Raw genomic sequence first — 20,671 nt, forward strand, 5'->3', positions numbered from 1 at the left:
CTTCAAAAGAGAAGTTTAAAATTTATGAAAGAAGCTTTTCAAACTCCAAAGCACCTTTGTGGTTTTGAGAAGCTTAGGAGAGTTTCCACTCATCCCCGAAGTCATCCCTATCTTCATACCCCTCTTTGGGATTTCATTGATGCAAGTTATTTTAATCAAATTGGACTACATAGATGTGATCTATATCGTTCATCTAGTGAAGATCAACAATTGAATCACCAAAATCCAACTTGTTTGCATGATTTTTTGGCAATTCAAAAATCAATGGTTGAGAAAGAACAAGATTTTGTGATTTAAAAATTAAACATTTTTTCATAAAAATACAATCCAAGCGTAGATTCTTATTAATCAACCATGCTGAATCCATTTCAGATTTGATCAAAACAACTTGCATCAATAAGACTAGATGGGTATGGGTATGAAGATTTGATGGTATGCCTTTCTCTACAATGCTTTGCTAGCAATGTACTTGAAAAAGAATCGAGTTAGTACTGTAAACGAGGAATTGAACAAGGCAACAATATGTGTATGGTAATTTATTATTAATAATCTTTTTCAATGAAGTTATTATAATCAATAATTTACTCTTATAAACACACACTTAGTTTACTATTTAATGCAAGAGTTGATGATTTTTTCTTGCAAGTTGATAGGATATATGTACTGCTCCATTCTTTCTCCACGTTCTCATGGTTGAAGACCAGAAGTTAGAAGATTCTACCCTTGTAATAAATTGGTAGTAGAAATATAGTTGATCTTTCTATTAGGTGTGTTTTTTTCACTTATACACCCTTTTAATTTGTTGATGGCATCATCTTTAATGCACTGCAGCTGTTACAGAAAGCTATATGTTCTTAGAAATTGACATGATCTGCAAAATGAATGGCATACCTAGGACTTGGAGTCAATAATTATTTCTTCTATGTCCACCAAGAAACTTGAATTTCTGGAACCACTAGATCCATTTATATTTCTAAAGTTGTCCATGCTTTTGGTTTGTTCCATTTGGAGGGAGATTCAAATGTTCGTTGATATTTCTTTTGTAGTATTATGTTCGACTCTCAAAAAGAAAAATGTTATATTATTGACAATATGTTCACAACCCTACATTATGGGAATGTATGACATATGTCTGGGGTTCATCAATCCTATTGATTCATTATTAGGTGCATTTCCCTGCATGTTAAAACGATTAAATGGATATAGAGAATACAGGGAAGACTGGAATAAAGATCAATATTGTTTCTCTGGGTAAAGGCCTGGACTTTATAACATCCTGATTAATGATAGAGGAATAAAGGTCATTAATGGCCTATAAATTTTCTGCCTCTGCTACCAAACAACCCTTATCAGGGGTTAGGTCTTCACCACTGTCACTTCCCTCAAGTCCATCTCTGCTCGGGTCTTGGCCTGCGTGGGTGTTCCCAACCTCGCCTTCCTCACCATCCCTGAAGAAGAAGAAGAAGATTTTGTGAGTTCCTTAGAATCTTTTCATTCTAATTTAAGCCAATTAAATCATGCTTAATGCAAGCTTATAAATACCTATGTGTAACTTGTTCATGCAACACATTGAGTTTAAATAAAAAATCATTCGAGTGAAATAGCAATGAACCCTAAAAACCCCAAAACCCCAAAACCAGAAACACATATCATTGAGAAAAATCATTCTTTCAACCATTTAAATCGTGGTGTGGAAAAGAAGTAGAGAGAAGCAAAGACATACTTGCAACTGAGATCTCAACCGGTGGTGGGGATGATCTCCGGCAGGGTTGCAGTGGAGGCTCGGGCCTAGACAAAGGACTGAATAAGAATAAGACAAGAGGGCCTAGAGACCCAAGGAGGTTGTCCAACGACATCACCAAGAGAGAGAGATAAATATAAAAAGGGCCCAAGCCTGTTGGGCCCTTTTTAAATACGATTCGATAACGGCGACATAAATGTCGCCATTATAGAGTAAAAACCCTATAACATGATATTATAAACAATGAGATCTTTTGCCCATTAAATATAGGTAATAAAGTGTTTTAACAACAATATTTAATGTCCAAATAATCTCGCTATTATAAACATATCTTTAACAACTACATCTAGAGATCGTCATTATAGTTTTGTCTTTAATGGCGAGATGTGTGTTGAGACAAGGCCCGGTTAAGCAATAATGACGAGATTCATGACCGTAGTAGAGTAATAATGACACAATATTTGTGTTGTTGCTATTACCTATCATTTAGCGGGGACAAAACTCTTGCCGTTATTGCACGATGAATAGAAGCGAGTTTTTTTCTGGCTGTTAAATAGTCACAGCTATTGACCCTCATCTTTGTAGTGAGAAAGACTCACCCAACCCATCACCTATCAGGGACCAAACGTGCAGGAGGACTTGCCAAAATAACACGTACTTGGTTCAAATTATGTTGGGTTAAACATATGAGAGCTTAAACCCAATTCCCTGAGCATTTAGACTATACAATTTCTACTCAAATACACACCAATTACTCAGTTCAGGTCAGGTATCCATAAAAATTATGCTTTAACCTGACTTTAGGTCGGTTCAGGTCAACCCAGATAATCTTCGAGTCAAAGCCTTAAACCCGTACCCAGGAGTTCGGGTTAAGCAAATTATTCGGGTTGGGTTGTGGTCAACCCGAATGATATTCAAGTCAAAGCCCTCCACCTTTATCCATGAATCGGATTCAGTTAGAAGCAGAGATGGCTACAGATGTAACAGATCTATTAATCCATTGGCAACTCTTTTTATGGGCGTACAGAGAGATCCAAAGTTAAAACATGTAAAGAATAATAGTTTTGATTTAGAAGAAGTGCTTAAAGCAAATAACGACCATGCCAAAGCGATGCACATCACAAAGACATCCAACATAATTAAATTTGGTACTCAACCTGCCATAGTGACAAAAAATTATCTTGCGTTTTCTCGGCAGTAAAAAACTCTGGAGTTTTTTTTTTTATATTTTTTGAAAATATCGTGTTTTTTTGGCAAAATCTCGGTAATAAAAAATAAATAAAAAATATAAAAAAACAAATTTTATAAGAAAATATAAATAAATAAAATTTAAAAGTAAAAAACACGAGATTTTTTCACAATAAGTAGCCATTTAAAACATAAATATCGTGTTTAAATCATGATATTTACGTTTTGCCGGAAAATTTGTGATCTTTTGAAAATCTTGCGATAAATTGCCCTTCTAAACTTTCAGGCAAATTCTCGCGAGAATTTTCATAAATTCGCGATATTTGTCACAAAGCAACATGCATCCATCCAATATCTCATTGAAAAGAATATGGTATGACCTTAAATACCACGCTGATTGAATATCATCCTGTTCAAGAATCTGGGTCAGGTACTTCAAGAACCAACAATCAACAATGTACATCAACAACGAATATGACGACGACAACAACAACAACAACAACTACGCCTTCATCCCAAAACAATTGGGATCGGCGATATGAACCAACAAAGAAAATCATTATGGGTCTTCCACATGAATCCTTCTCCTCCATTCATTTATATCCAATGCCATGTCCTCGGTGAGGTTCAAAGCATTCATATCCTTTCTTAACAACGAATATGACGGAGTTCAGAAAAAGAATTGAAGATATTATTTGACATAAAGGTTAGACTAATACATGAAATCCAAGACGATTAACAGATTCCATGTAAACTCGCAAGTTAAAATGCAAACTAAGCAGTATCAGAGAATGGCTATACACCAATGCAAACTGTCACCACAGAGGGAATATGTTCTCAAAACAAACATGATATGAAGTTGAAACTTGCATGGAAACAACCATCAAGAGATCTCTATATATTTTCACGAACTCTGAAGCACCTCTATCCCTCTCTCTATGTCCTGCTGGCTGTTTCGTATAATGCACTCCATTCAAATCTTTCAGCCTCCTCCCCTTTTTATAGCTACAACCATCAGAACACATGCAACCCTCCATTTTAGACCCATGCTTTCAGTATGTGTCAACTCCATAGCTGCCGGACAAAAAGAAAATCGGTTTCTGTCCCGTTCCAAATGAAGATCTGTAAAAGAATAACGGAGTGTTATCGGCTGACCCCGAATCCCCCCACACTTCTTGCTGTATGCCTCTCACAAATTTACAGTCATTAAACAAATGGTTTGTCGATTCCTCACAAGAGTCGCACATTCTGCAGTTACACGCTAGGTGAAAATCCCTTGATTTAAAAAACTAATATGATTTAACCTTGTCCATCAAAATCAGCCATGCAAAAGTTGATCCTCTTTGCGGGAGGCTGTCACTCTAAAGAGCCACCTTGGTGTGGATCTCAAATTTTGAAAAGAAACAAGATAAGGTTTTTCAAAAGAAAAAGTTTTGAAATGGACCGAAAACCGGATCCTAATATGAAAGTTATGGGGTTTGCTCTTCAAGCAGCACTTTTTTTATTCTTCCGTTGAGCAGGGATCGACAACACCATGAGTTCAAAATCTTCAATTATGGGTTTTTAGCTTGTGAGTGCACGTACCTTTTACGTAGATCCTAAGAAAAAACAAGCTTGGTGGCGTGAGCCACTAAAACTAAAAAAAAAGGTAGGAACACACACAATATAAGAAGGATATGGAGTTTTATACTTATGAAATAAAGAATAAAAAGTAATCCAAATAGTACATTGGGCTAAGGTAGATCTTTCCAATGTTGATGATGAGCACGGCCGAACTCGAATAACTCTTCGGTTAGGCACGAGCTCTGTAGGCTAGATAAGATAGGGGATTTGGGTCTTAGGCTAGGCTACATAGCCTCAGCTTGGCTAGGTCTGTTGGGTCTAATCGTGCAAAATTTTTGCCAGAGTGTAGGTGCAATCAAGACTCAAACTTCAAATTTGAAAATATGGGGGCTGAACCCTTATTTATAGTTTTTCTAGTGAATTTTAACAAGGTTCTTATGAACTTAGGATTCACAGATCCAGATCCACCCATGGAATGAAATGGTGAAATTCTATTGGTTGGGTTTCAAATCGATGATCCTGATTGACTAGGGATACTTTTAGCATGATTTTAGGGGTTAGATAGGTCTTAGGTGGTTTACGATTTAGAATAATTTGGTTATGGGAGGGATAGGATAGATAGGTTTCTCCATACGACACACATTTTTTAAGTTCAAAAAAGTCGGTTGACAACAAAAAATGCTGACGACAATCAAGGATAGTTGTTAAAATAAATGCTAATCACAAACCCAAAATCGGTTGATGAGTCATGACAATAACATGTGTCGTTAGGCAAATCCTAACGACAATCATGAGATTGATCAACTGGTGACGACAAACACATTTTTTGTTAGCCGATTCCTGACGACAAATTCGAAAAAGGCTAACAACTAATGACAAATAAGGAAAGATATTAACAACAAACAAAATTATTGTTAGAATATGTCAAAACATTTTGGTTATAACTTTGGATTCTGATGTTAGATTGACCTAATTTTGGCTTGTTGAAAAGCTGAGATCTTTTAGTTTAATTTTTTTGGTGGAAAGCCTTGAAAAATCTATATTAAAAACCAAAAATAAGGTTGAAGTTAACCTTATTTTGGAATAAGCTGACAATATGATATTTTCGATGTATAAAATGCTTCGATAAAAAATGGGCTGTCTAAAGATGTTTCTCTTTATTGCCAGTTGCAAGAAAACTTGCTAGTAACATATAAAAAAATACATATGACATGACATGCTAATGTATGATGAAATGCTCTGATTTGATCAATTTTGATCAAGATGATTAGGAAGCAAGTTCTTAAGATAAAATTTTTGATACATGAAAGATAAACTTTTTGATAGAACAATACGAAAGATACTTGACCTTAACTTGCTTGAGGTTGATATTATCATATTTGATGAAAAATGATTATGTTGACAAAATGCACTCCCTAGCTTAATGATCAACGGTTCAAGGTAGGAGGGTTTTGCTTATGATCAACCATCGATATCAAGACATGGCAGTAAGGGTCTCTCCGGTGTAATGAGTAATCATGCAAAGTAGGAGGTCTTGCTGATGACCAACCATCAATCTCAAGACGAAATAAGCAGAAAAAGGTAATAAGACAAAATAAGTTGCCGTGTAAAGTGGGAGGGTCTATTTTCTCGTGGACGTAGGTCATAAGGCCAAACAACGCAAAACTTTGCTTTTCCCCCTGTTTTACTCATTTTGTTTTGTGTGATGCCCTCTCACAATTTTAGTGATCCTCAACTGATACATTAATACCATCGTGCATGCAATGAACGCTTTGTGCATGCAGTTTTTATAAAATGACCTTCAAGGCTTTCTGCCTATTGCTAAATGCATTTATCTGTACATGAAAAGCAATGCTAAAGGCCCAGGAGCCTTTAGTTGTGCTTCTGCACACTCCTAAGGGTCTTTGAACCCTTTAGCACGCGTGCACCACACATTGCATGTGCATCCACTGATGGTTAGCCAAAAATGTGGTACACATTCATCATATACATATATACTTATATATATAAGTATTTGGTGTAGATGTGCATATAACATCAATGAGTTGAAATTCATAGGTGCAAGAGGTTTTGATTCAACTGACCGTATAGTCAATTTGTTATGTGTAATGGTTTTTGAGAAAAAAATATTATTTTTTCTGTCATAAAAAAATGATGCATTTTATGACGGTTGATTTTTGAATGGCCAAAGAAACATATACACTCAATGGATCATGGTGGTTCAAAAGTTGATCCCCACCAAAACAGACCATGTAGATTCAATTAAAATAACACGAACATGAAGATATTGTTCGTTTCAACCCATTGATATATATATATATATATATATATATATATATATATAACAAGTGGTAGCTTCACAATGGAACAGCGTTGACCGAAAATCACAGGGCGAGACGGATGACCAACGCCCACAAAACACAAAAAAAATGACAAAAACACAAATTTGTGCATTTTTTCCTTTAGCGGCGGTTTTGACCCTGCGTAAGGATGAGAGCGTCATTACTAAAACTGTATTCAATGGTGGTTTCGCTAAAGGTCCCAATGGTGGTTGAAAACTACAGTTAAAGGGGCAAAAATATGCAAATTTGTGTTTTTACCTTTGTTTCACATTTTTTAGACTGTGGCTGCCCTGTGATAGACGGCCACACGCATCCCATCGGTAGCTGCGCATCTAAGGGTTGTGCCGCTACTGCTCGCTATATATATTGAAAAAAACTCACCATATATAACAGCTTTTATGGTGGTCTTTTACCACCACAGCTTGTGGTGATCTAAGCTTCAAAAGCAAAATCTAGGTGTTGGATCATGTTTAACATATTCTATTTAGTACTTTCATGAGTAGATGACTTAAATGTAATGTTTTATACCATTTTAAAACCACCCTTATTTTTTTATAAATTTTGAACTGTTGATTTTTGCCTGCTCAAAAATAGAATCTTTTGGTGTATTTAATATGGTAAAACTCCAACCATTCAAACCAAAGATCTTGCACATGACGTTGATCTGTAAAGTCACAAATAGCATACCACATAAGACACGGCCAGTCATTTGCTACCTAACAGCCATTTGACACAGCTGTGGGGCCCAAGCAACTTGGGATGATCACTAAAAAGTGTTCCAATTAAATTGCAGCTAATCCTCCCTCCCAAGAAACCTCAACTGTGGGAATGGTTGTTGAGGCCTCTGACATAAAGTGTTAGTCCCCACCATAGTGACAAACGTTTTTATCGGCAATTTCTCATTTTTAAAAAACTCATGAGAAATTGAAAAAAAATCATAAATCTCACATTTTTTTGGCAATAAAAAAATATTTTTTATAAGAAAATATTAATAAAAATGATTTAAAAATAAAAAATACATGATTTTTTCGTGATAAATAGCCGTTTAAAACGTAAATATCACGTTTAAATCATGGTATTTATGTTTTTTCATAAATCTCACGATATTTTGTAAATCTCATGAGAAATTAACGTTTTAAACTTTCAGGCAATTTCTCGTGATATTATCACGAGATTTTCATAAATCTTGCGATATTTGTCATACTGGTCCCACAGCCTCTTCTTGTTTATGAGGGAGGGTTACTAAAAAAAGAACATTACATTTTTTTTCCTAGAGTTCTTTACCCATGAGGGCATCAAACATTATATATATATATACATGTATGTGTGTGTGTGTTGACATCAATGAGTGAAAACTTATAGGTTAGTTATTTGGACTCAAGCTGACATCCTCACTTGACAAACCGTGTAGAACACATCTATAATGCTAGATTGGGTCAAAACAACTTTCAAGGTTGCACCTATAAGTTTCGACTCATTGATATCGAAAGGACATCTGCACCAACGACTTTCCCATGTATACTTTTGTAGGAAAAAAGCATCACAAGTCTTAACCAAGTGTGGTGTGGTGAATCAGGATAGTGGAGTACTACAGGTCTGTTGATCAAGTCAGTGACATGCTGTCATTGCTCTCTCGCCATGTCAAGGACCGTGTGCACATCTGGATATTCAGGTAAAATCCCAAAGCCAATACTGTCACCAACAAATAATGCTTCCACTGTTTGATCTCCATGATGCTTTTGGTCTTCAACTAATCTTGGTAATCCATGAAATTGGTTTTTTCTTCTCATCGATAATTAAAACCAAGCACAGGAGTCGAGAGTTTTGTCCCGTATTTCCAATATGACAGTAGGAAACTGTAATGTATGACAGTAGGAAGGATGTAATGTATTGATTGTTGGGCACCAAACTGTTTACTTTCTGTGAGAGTTTATGATGGTTCCAAATCTGAGTCTGTGAAAAGTGCAGTGGGGACCAAGATGCTTGTGGTGCTTCTCACGGGGACGCGGTTGCAGATGACAAGGCTGGCGCAGCAGCTTCATTTGAGAAAGTATGGTACCATACTCTCCGTGGTACCCAAATGAGCAGGTATAGATACTCTTGATTCTTCATAATCTAATCATTTAACCCTTAGTTAGATACCGACCTTGGCCCAATTTGGTTCATTAAGTAGTGATTATCTAGTAATCTTTGGGCCCTCAAGTGCATTGCAAATAGGGATGTAAAGGGTTCGGATTCGGGTCGGACCTAGCTAGGCATTACCAAGTCCCCAAATAATAGAGTTTGACCTAATCACGTTGAAGGCGCCTTGGACATCCCCACCGTTCATTGTTTCAATGGAGAGCGGGCGGATCACGTTGAAGGCACCTTGGACAGGAAAAATGTCCAAGGCTCCCAACACCGCCTCATCCTTCAGATGAAACGACACCCATTTTCTCTAAAACACTTTGATTTTCTGGAGTGTTTATGACCATCCATTTTTCAGGCCGATGCCACTCATCTGGGCAACCAACGGCATTGCAAAACCTTATGGGGGGCCATTCTCTTGAGGGGGAGCTGAGTTGGTTTTGGATGCGGTACATCTTAAGGCTCCTTGGACATGATCTGCATTAGTTTCAATCTCATAGTATCCTGTCCAAGCTCTGGAGTCCACAAAAATGGTTTTGATGATATCATCATTGGCATTCATATTAGTGACCATTGATCATCATACCGGACGCTGAGAATGTCAGATCAGTATCCCAAAGTGATTTGACAGGTCACTTAATCTCTCTCATGTGCTTAAAAAATTATATTAACAGGGTGATCTTTTAGTCTTTTCTTTCTCAAATGACAAAGGAAATCACATGTGATTATAAAAAATGGATGGATGGTGATGATGATAATGGTTTTTTAAGGTGTCTCATAGATGTAGTCGTAATGTTGATATTTGTGTTTTTGTTGGTATGTCTTTATTTTATTTTTCATCGAAATGATGATGTCCCTTCCATCTCATTTGATCCCATTGTAATGGCTAATGTGCAAGTAGCAGGCATGGATTGGTGGTGTCAATGGTCACTTTAGGGATGCTATTTCTATGTAAATGGTAAAATTAATGATATAAAAATGAGTGTATGTAGCACCCTGATCTGGGATCCCTCGAATTCAAGTTTGTAGGTATTACTTTTCAGAGGAAAGAATCCAAAGTGAGCACAACCAAATCATGATATAATTTTTTTTCTTAAAACAACATCATAGTTTCATAATAAAAAAAACACCTTCACATACTACATCATCCATACATATATGAGTTCAATAAAATAAAAATATAAACTAGATGAAAGTTCAGTCTCCATCTGGCTGATTAAGAACACCTGCTGAAGTAGCGGCTATGCTAACCTGTCTTTGAAAGATCTTTTGAAATTTACAGTTGTAATTATTAAGGAGGGTGAGTTTAATTATAACTTAATAAGGACAATTACAAGCAATATAAAACTCTGATTTACAACTCTAGTGGGCTCTAAGCCCTTAATTTTAGTTTAGTTTTTCACCACATTGCACATATTTTGTCTCTTTTAACTCTCTACTAACCTTCTCATAACTCATAAGTTAGTACTTACTCAATGCTAACTATTTTTCTAGATTAGCTATACCGAAAATAGCCTACTATGAGCATAGCAACCCGTGTAGAATGCCATAATTCTATGATGTTGGCCAGACTATAAACCACACTATAAGCGGTCTTGACTGGGATCACTAGGCACTGCTATGAAAGATGACCCATCGATAGCTAGACGAAAAGTCAAACTGAGCAGTTATATCTGCCCCTAAGGTTCGTGGCACATGCTACATCTTGGTCTGCCTAAAGTCCCCAATAATTGTGTAAAACATAACCCATAGGATACATTATGCAACTCTTGCTTTTTCCATATGAACTCCCCCAAGTTCATTTTCTCTTTATCTCAAGTAAGTTTCTCAGGGTATTTTCAGGGTTCTGATATTCACAAAAATCTAAGCATATAAAAGATGTAGTGTCTCTATATCAATAAATTGCTAGTGACCCACAATTATAGCGTTGTCACTCTGACTGCCGTCAGATAGCTATTTTCATCCGTCACCTCTTTTAAAATTCACGGAGTTAAGTCTAACATGCTAAGATAACTCAAATTGCAGTAAATACAACTAAAAGAAGGGACTCAAGAAAATCAATTAAATACTCAATTCAGTTCACATGCATGCAGTTCTATATTCTCAAAAAGCATAGAAAATGGATTTTTATCTAAAATCGCACAATTTTCTCATATGCATAGAAAACTCAAGGATACATTAAACCATTTTTGATATTGTAGCTAAGTCTCTTAAACATGCATACAAATCATTTCTAGAATACAACTACATTATCTGCAAAGTAACTGCTACATTCTCAAGCATATATGATTTCATGCAAACTATTTTGCACATGTAAACAAACACATTGTTTATTATTAACTAAAAAATGCTCATAATATCCCTTACCTCAAATGTAAGCGTTGAACTGTAACCTACAGTCGAGTCTTTCATAGTAGTAACAAGATTTGTTTAGAACATAAAGAGTCACTTAATTGCTAAGCAGACATCACTTATATTTCTAAATTGCCCCTCTCCAAGTTGGTTTGTCCAACCTCGATTTCTGTGCTATGTGTTTGGTCATGAAATCGGGACAGGCAGATTTTTTTTGCGCTTTGATTCCAATGAACCATGCCTCACTTTATTCGGAGTTTGGAGTGAGAAGTTATTGCCAAATTATCAAATCGGTAGAACAAGGGTAAAATGGTTATTTCTCCTCTCAAACGGGTTTGAATCCAACAAATCTAAACCTCTCACTAAACACAATCCCAAAACTAGCCTGGTCTAGGTTTAATTCAAACTGATCGTTCTTGGTTTTGTTCTTAATTCTCCAACTCAGATTCAAATCCAAATCTACTATATTTTGGGTCCCAAACTAGATAGAGATCTAGTCTTTGTTTTGTATACTGTATCCAAATCCAATATGACAGATCCAAATTTGGTTCACTTTGGGTTTGGTACAAAATGGAACCAGACCAATCCAAATTTGACCCAAATCTGCTCCATCCTGGTTTGGTTCTACTGGATCCAAATATGATAACTAGATCCAAATCCAGATCTTATTTAAGATAAGAAACTAAGACAATAAATGTCTTAGTTTTTTCTTATATATATATATATATATATATATATATATATCTTATATCATGAAACCATACTTGGTCTGAGTTTCACCCCGACCAAGCTGATCTGGGTTCGGACCTACCTGACCCGGTCTGGGTTGCACCCAAACCGAGGTCTTTGCCTGACTCGATCTAGTTAGAACCCGGACTGAGCTGGTTAATGACCTAAAAAAATCTAGGACAGAGAGCACTGCCATCTGTCTCACTCCCCCCGACCTCAATTTTTGTGCTATGTGTTTGGTCATGAAATCAGGATAGGCATATTTCTTTTTGCGCTTTGATTCCAATGAACCATACCTTACTTGATTCCAAGTTCAGAATAAAAAGTTGTGAACAAATTATCAAATTGGTAGAACAAGGGTAAAATCGTTATTTCTCTTAAAAAATAGGTCTGAATCCTCCAAATCTAAACTCCTAAGTAAAACCAATCCCAAAACTAGCCTAGTCTAGGTTTAATCCAAACTTATCCTTCCTGGTTTAGTTCTTAATTCTCCAACTCGGATCCAGATCCAAATTTACTCTATTGTGTGTCCCAAACTGGATAGAGATCCAGTCGCTGTTTTGTATACTGGATCCAAATTCAATATGATTGATCTGAATCCGGTTCACTTCGGGTTTGGTACAAAATGGAACCAGACCAATCCAGTCTGGGTTTGAGTCCGAACTGAACCCAAACCTTCTCTATTCTGGTTTGGTCCAAATAGATCCAAATATGATAATTGGATCCAAATTCAGATCTGATTCAAGATAGAAAATCGAGACAACCATAGTCTCTCTCTCTCTCTCTCTCTATATATATATATATATATATAATCTTATATCATGAAACCATACTTGGTTCGAGTTTCATCCAGACCAAGCTGATTTGGGTTCGGAGCCACCTGACCTAGTCTGCGCTGCACCCAATAAATTTCTCAGTTTTTTCCTATATATATGCTAATATATATATATATATATATATATATCTTATATCATGGAACCATACTTGGTTTGAGTTTCACCCAAACCAAGCTGATGTGGGTTCAGACATACCTGACCCGGTCTGGGTTGCACCCAAACTGAGGTCTTTGCCTGACTCGATCTAGTTAGAACCTAGATCGAGCTGGTTAATGACCTAAAAAAAATCTAGGACAGAGAGCACTGCCATCTGTCTCACTCCCCCCAGACCTTGATTTTTGTGCTATGTGTTTGGTCATGAAATCAGGATAGGCATATTTCTTTTTGCGCTTTGATTCCAATGAACCATACCTTACTTGATTCCAAGTTCAGAATAAGAAGTTGTGAACAAATTATCGAATTGGTAGAACAAGGGTAAAATGGTTATTTCTCTTAAAAAATGGGTTCGAATCCTCCAAATCTAAACTCCTAAGTAAAACCAATCCCAAAACAAGCCTGGTCTAGGTTTAATCCAAACCGATCCTTCCTGGTTTAGTTCGTAATTCTCCAACTCGAATTCAAATCCAAATTTACTCTATTATGGGTCCCAAACTGGATAGAGATCCAATCTTTGTTTTGTATATTGGATCCAAATTCAATATGATTGATCTGAATTCGGTTCACTTCGGGTTTGGTAAAAAATGAAATCAGACCAATCCAGTCTGGGTTTGGGTCCGAACTGAACCCAAACTTACTCCATTTTGGTTTGGTCTAAATAGATCCAAATATGATAATTGGATCCAAATTCAGATCTGATTCAAGATAGAAAATCGAGACAACCACAGTCTCTCTCTCTCTCTCTATATATATATATTATCTTATATCATGAAACCATACTTGGTTCAAGTTTCATCCAGACCAAGCTGATTTGGGTTTGGACCCACCTGACCCAGTCTGTGTTGCACCCAAACCGAGGTTTTTGGCCAATTCGATCTAGTCTAACTCAGACCGAGTTGGTCTACGACCTAAAAAAAATCTGGGATAGAGAGCACTGCCATCTGTCTCCCCCCCCCCCCGCCTCCAAACCCCAACCCCCAACCCTTTTATTGACCTGACTCGGACTCTTAACAACCGAAGAAATAGAGATAACAACTCTTTGTCTTGCCTCCTCTCCGACCGGACTTGGTCTGGCAAGTCTCTTTTTTTTTTCCTGGCCATACTTGGTTTGGGCCACACTTAGACCAAGTTCGTCTGGTGAAGACCCACCAGACCCGGTCTGGGTCGCACCTCGACCAAGACCGAGTTGGTCTTGGCAGGCTAAATCTAGTTCAAACAAGATCGAGTCAGTCTGAGTCCATTTTAAAACTCGCAACAAAGGGCCGCACCCCTGTATCGTCTCTCTCCTTTCAGGCAAACAACGCTGGCAACCACCCATTGTCGACGATAGTGGCAGGGGTGCCACCACCCCTTCATGTCTGCTCTCTTTCTACAATGACACCACATGCGACCCCTCTGGTCGTCGGTGGCTGAGCCCCCTGTCTCACGCCCTCTTCTTTCTGTCGACCAAAACCTCGCGTGTCCTACAGGAATGAAACATTCATGTAAGCCCATTTAAATTTACAACGAATAAGTTCTAAAAGCACAGCTTTAGCAATGAAAATGTAATGGTAGCTTCAGTCTGTATGCAACATATGATTCCAGCAGCAAGCCCCCATAACATATGTATTTTTTACGAGAGGGTGGTGTATGTTCTCCCCCGATGATTCATTGAATCCCACGTCTATGTTCGGGGGTCTGAATGAGCACCACGTATACAAGCACATGGGGCTCGTATTACCGTGTGTGTTGACATCACTTAGCATTGGAGTCTGGTGTGGTTGCAAAGACTTAAGTACCCTTTCTTGCTATTCTTCTCATAAAACGACAGTTTGAGAAAATGACAAAAATGCCCTTCATTCAAAAAAGAAAAAACAAACGGTTCAAAAAAAGGACAAACATGTCCTCCATCCAAAAAGTCGAGGATGATGTTGACTCTTCAAAGTCTACATAGCGAAATGAACCTTAATTGTTTCGTCGATGGTGATCCGATGAAACAATGGTGAGCCGGCGATCCGATGGTCATCCGACGAAACGAACCTGAGCCATCAAAAATGTATGTTTAAACTTTTCATCGTCATCTTCTTCTTCTTCCTTCTCCGTAAAACACTGTAAAACCCTCTCTCTCTCTAAAGAAGAAATCAAGGGAGGCAAAGAGTTCCCCCTAGAGAAGGCCATGAACATCAACCCTCTCACTCTCCCTCCCTTCTCTTTCTACTTCTGTGTACATCCAGCAGACGATCCTACAATTCTCCATCAAACCCCAACTGACATGCACACTGACTGTAGTATCGTTCAACTTGATGAGTTGTGGAGCCTGATTCATAGTTTTTGCCCTTACAGGAGGGGGTTTGGGGGCTCCTCCCAGTGTGGGTAGCATCATTCAACTTGATGAGTTGTGTAGCCTGATTTAAAGTTTTTGCCCTTACATGAGGGAAGTCCGGGGGCTCCCCCTTGGCGCAGGACCAAATTTTTTTGGGGCCGTATATAATTTTTTTATTTTTTTCCCTCTTTTAACTATCGAAAGAGTGTAATAAAGCATTTTGTTTAATCGTGGGGCTCATGTTTCCTTCGGTTGTTTCTTGCTCTAGGTTTTCGTAACACCCCTTCCCACGATTTTTCTATTTTTCTTTTTCTGTTTTTTTCCCACGATTTTTTCAATGACTACTCTACTGAGATTGTTAGTGTTGTCGGGTCTCCAATGAGCCCCACAACAATTTATAGTGTTGTTCGGTCTTCCAACAACGATTTGTAATATTGTCGGGCCTTCCTACAGCGATTTGTAGTGCTTTCGGATCTTCAACAAGCCCCATAACAATTTATAGTGTTATTCAGCCTTCCAACAACAATTTGTAGTATTGTCGGGCCTTTCTACAACGATTTGTAGTGTTTTTTTGTCTCCAACAAGCCCCACAGCGATTTATAGTGTTATCTGATCTTCCAACAACGATTTATAGTGTCTTTTACAAATCACTATAGCGATTTGTAGTGTTTTTGGGTCTCCATTGAGCCCCACAACGATTTATAGTGTTGTTGGATCTCACTATAGCGATTTGTAGTGTCTTCCGTAAATCACTATAGCGATTTTTAGTGTTATTCAGTAAGCAAATCACTATAAATCGCTACCCGAATTAGGACCAACTTGTCAGGGCCATATCTCCCTAAACAGAGGTCATATTCCAAATCCGTAAAAAATTGTCTTTGTTATTGAGTCTAATTTATTTTTGTAAATTTTCAATGATTTCTATAGTCATTTCATTCTCCATTTTAACTAAAAACCAGACCCCTATTATTCTGTGTTATGTAACCCAAAAACACTACAAATCGTTATAGTGATTTACGGAAAACACTACAAATCGTTGTTGGAAGATCGAATAACACTATAAATCATTGTGGGACTTGTTGAAGACCCGAAAATACTACAAATCATTGTAGAAAGGCCCGACAATACTACAAATCGCTGTTTAAAGGCCGGATAACACTATAAATCATTATGGAGCTCGTTGAAGACCCGAAAGCACTACAACTCATTGTAGGAAGGCTCAACAATACTACAAATCGCTGTTGGAAGACCGAACAACACTATAAATCATTGTGGGGCTCGTTGGAGACCCGACAACACTAACAATCGTTGTAGAGAAGTCATTGAAAAAATTGTGAGAAAGAAACAGAAAAAGAAAAATAAAAAAATCGTGGGAAAGGATGTTACGAAAACCTCGAGCAAGAAACAACTGAAGGAAACATGAGCCCCACGATTAAACAAAATGCTTTATTTCTCTTTTTCGATAGTTAAAAGAGGGAAAGAAAATAAAAAAATTATACAAGGCCCCCAAAAAAAATGGTGCCGCGTCAAGGGGAGCCCCCGGACCCCCCTCCTCTAAGGGCAAAAACTCTAAATCAGGCTCCACAACTCATCAAGTTCAATGATGCTACCCACGCTGAGAGGAGCCCCCAAACCCCCTCCTGTAAGGGCAAAAACTATGAATCAGGCTCCACAACTCATCAAGTTGAACGATGCTACCCACGCTGGGAGGAGCCCCCAAACCCCCGTCCTGTAAGGGCAAAAACTCTAAATCAGGCTCCACAACTCATCAAGTTGAATGATGCTATCCACGTTGGGAGGAGCCCCCAAACCCTCCTCCTGTAAGGGCAAAAACTCTGAATCAAGCTCCACAACTCATCAAGTTGAATGATGCTACCTACGCTTGGAGGAGCCCTCAAACCCTCCTCCTGTAAGGGCAAAAACTCTGAATCAAGCTCCACAACTCATCAAGTTGAATGATGCTACCTACGCTTGGAGGAGCCCTCAGACCCCTCTTCTGTAAGGGTAAAAACTCTGAATCAGGCTCCACAACTCTTCAAGTTGAATGATGCTACCCACGCTGGGATGAGCTCCCAGACCCCTCTCCTGTAAGAGTAAAAACTCTGAATCAAGATCCATAACTCATTTAGTTGAATGATGCTACCCACGCTGGGAGGAGCCCCCAAACCCTCCTCCTGTAAGGGTAAAAACTTTGAATCAGACTCCACAACAGTCAATGTGCAGGTCAGTCGGTGCTTGATGGAGCAATGTAGGATCTTCTGCTGGATGTGCACAGAAGCAAAACGAGAAGGGAGAGAGAGAGTGAGAGAGTTGATGTTCATGGCCTCCTCCAGGGAAGATTTCTTTCTCGGATAATCCTGCAGTGCGGAGACTGGGTCTTAAATAATCATCTTCGGGGCACTTAAGTCTTTACAACCACTCATTTTCTAGAATCGTCAATTTTTTTTGCACCAATGGAGGAGAGGGTACTTAAGTCTTTACAATCGCATCAAACTCCAACGCTAATTAATGCTGACAAACATGGGGATACGAGACGCACATGCTTAAATACGTAGTGCTTTTTGGGACCCCTGAGAGTGAGATCCTGTTCGGGGATGGAGGGGGGGGGGGGGGAAACATATTACCTGCTTCAATTTTTTACTGAGCCTAGTTCGAATCACTCATGCTCGGCTTCAATATTTAAAAATCAAACATCCCTGTCACATGGGCTGCTACTGGATCTGCTTTGCTGCCAGAATAGCGTAAGCAACGACGTAACAAAAACAAAAAAGCAAAAACACCTGAAAGTCAATGCACGAGAAAGGTTGGTGTTGGCGTTGTCTAAAGAAAAAAAGCAATATTTTCAGAACGAATATTGTCAGAAAGAATGAATGGATTGAATTGTCCGAGTCTAATCGATCGGCACCTAACCGATTTAATTGCAAATCGGTCTGATTCTGTGTTTCTTTCCAAAAAAAATCCGATAATTCTGATATTTACACACTACTATATGTTTAGGCATTAAATTCTTATTTTAGAATTAGATCGGACCCCGTAAGTTTACTTAATTTCTAAATTTTCCTCTTTTTTGACAGTTTTTTTGTTTTTCATTTCTTTTAGAGCAGTATTTAAAATTTCAAACCAATTCGGTTGCTCAATCCGATTCAGGCCAATTTCTTGAAGAAGATTAGGAGAGCTTTCGTAGTGTGTATGGTTTTTCTGTGCAAACCTCCACGTAACGCATGGTAAGAAAAAGCCACCTAAAGGTCTGATTAACAGGACAAGGGTTTCCTCTCTCCAGAATGTTACGTAACACTATATATATATATATATATATATAGGAATGTTACCTTGCTGTGCTACTGGAGATAGCAATTGCAAGCATATGAACATGGAGTACTTCCGCAGGGAACGCCTGCTGGTGCAGATTGTAGGGTGCCTTATCTTAGCCTCACTCCCATTGCAGGCTTTGTCGAAGACTCACTACCACGACTTCGTTGTAAGTTCTCCTAACCCATCTGGGACCTCATCATACCACTTTGGTTGGTCTCAAAAGATAGTCTTTTTGTTGTGTTTGATACACTGGACAAAACTCCGCGCGGACAGAAATGCACGCCGTTCATCCGATACTCATCAGTTGCACCGTTGCGACTCACTGCATCCCGCCCCGACGCGTTATAATGTGTTGCGCTGGACATAGTTTGTCCTGTCCTAAACAGTGTGTGACGCACATATCAAATGCGGGATGCATGCCTAGGGGCCTGCTTTGTCCCCGCAGCAGTGTGTGCTCCCCAAATTGACATGATGCAGCTAGGCTATATATATATATATATATATATATATATATATATATATATATATATATATATATATATATATATATATATATATATATATATATAGAGAGAGAGAGAGAGAGAGAGAGAGAGAGAGAGAGAGAGAGATGCTAAACCTATTTGGTTTTAAACTGCAAGTTAAATGGGTTTTACGGGCTTCTTCGGTGCTTTTTATGCGTCCGGCTCCATAAATGTGTTTGGCATAGTGGATTTACTAAGAATCCACACCTGGATCATGTGTTTTTGATGAAAAAAGTGATGTTTGGAGCCTGGAAAATTTACTGTCAGAATTTAAAAATATATGTGTGTGTGTTAGGCAACTCTTTTCAGTCCATGCTCCATAGCACTTAGAAATTTTCAGGGACTCAATGGGATGTTCAGTTTTGCAATTTATTTCAATACTGAATTTTTAAAATGTCAGAATTTAAAAATAAAATGAAAAATGCCTGATATATATATATATATATATATATATATATATATATGTGTGTGTGTGTGTGTGTGTGTGTGTGTGTGTGTGTTAGGCAACTCTTTTCAGTCCATGCTCCGTAGAGCTTAGAAATTTTCAGGGACTCAATGGGACATTCAGTTTTGCAATTTATTTCAATACTGATTTTTCAAAATATTCCCGAGGTGCATCTCATCTGTTATTTTAAAGGAGTAGCAGACTATACTGTAATTTTAACAGTACAATAAACTCACCCTCGTGAAAATATTCACCTTGATGCTCTTTTTAATAATTAATAACCTCAAAGGGGTTAATTGGAGCGTGCTTTAGCTGTCAGACAGGCAGTCGAGGTTCGACTCCTGTGGGCGCTATTCCCTTGCATAAGTGGAAGCCCAACACTTAAATATGGGAAAAAATGCACTTTTCAGTAGTTAAGTGAGGCACTAAACAAAAATGTTCAATTGTCAGATCATAACTACTAATTGGACATTTCAAGAAATTCAGAGGTACTAATTTGCATATTGGAAGCTACTAAAATTGGAATTTTAAGACAATATAACTACTATAATATAAAATAAATAAGCACCTAATAAAAAAGTTATAATGTTATGCATTTGGTAACTGACAGCTAGGATGGGAGTTTATGTGGCACATGGTTTGGTGGTGGGTGTTTGGAAACTGGCAGTTGGGATGAGAGTTTATTTTCTTGGCCAAAATGGGAAAAAGAAAATTAATGAAAAAAAGTTAGTAAAATAATTTTATTTTCTGGAAACCAAAATCGTTTGGGTACCCTATTTTTTCTGATAATCGGCCACCACCAAAATCTGTCACTAGAAAACTGTATTGGTGGTGTGATCTTACCGAATTGGATTGAATATACAAGTGTTGAGGCTGATAATACATGTGGATCAGAAACAAGCCTATCCAAAGGGTCAGACATTTGGTTAGTCCCTATTTAGTTAGTGACACCTTAATGGACTAAATTACATGTATTCACAATAGGTCCAGATGTATCCACCCTATTGAATTGGGTCAACTTTTGGATTTGACCAAATGAGACTAGATTAAAGCA

General features: G+C 37.9%; 1 protein-coding gene across 1 annotated transcript in view; it reads left to right on the top strand.

The window, feature by feature from the left end:
* The window catches only part of LOC149831133 (laccase-14-like), a 47,152-nt gene that overhangs the window by 8,239 nt on the left and 18,242 nt on the right, over window positions 1-20,671 (top strand). The window contains exons 3-4 of the mRNA XM_090012939.1: window positions 8,411-8,506; window positions 8,803-8,922. Coding sequence (XP_089869065.1) covers window positions 8,411-8,506; window positions 8,803-8,922 — 216 coding nt within the window. The remainder of the gene's footprint in view (window positions 1-8,410; window positions 8,507-8,802; window positions 8,923-20,671) is intronic.

Source organism: Nuphar pumila, chromosome 7 (genome assembly GCF_984573655.1).
Source record: "Nuphar pumila chromosome 7, dmNupPumi1.hap1.1, whole genome shotgun sequence".
Taxonomy (NCBI): Eukaryota; Viridiplantae; Streptophyta; class Magnoliopsida; order Nymphaeales; family Nymphaeaceae; genus Nuphar; species Nuphar pumila.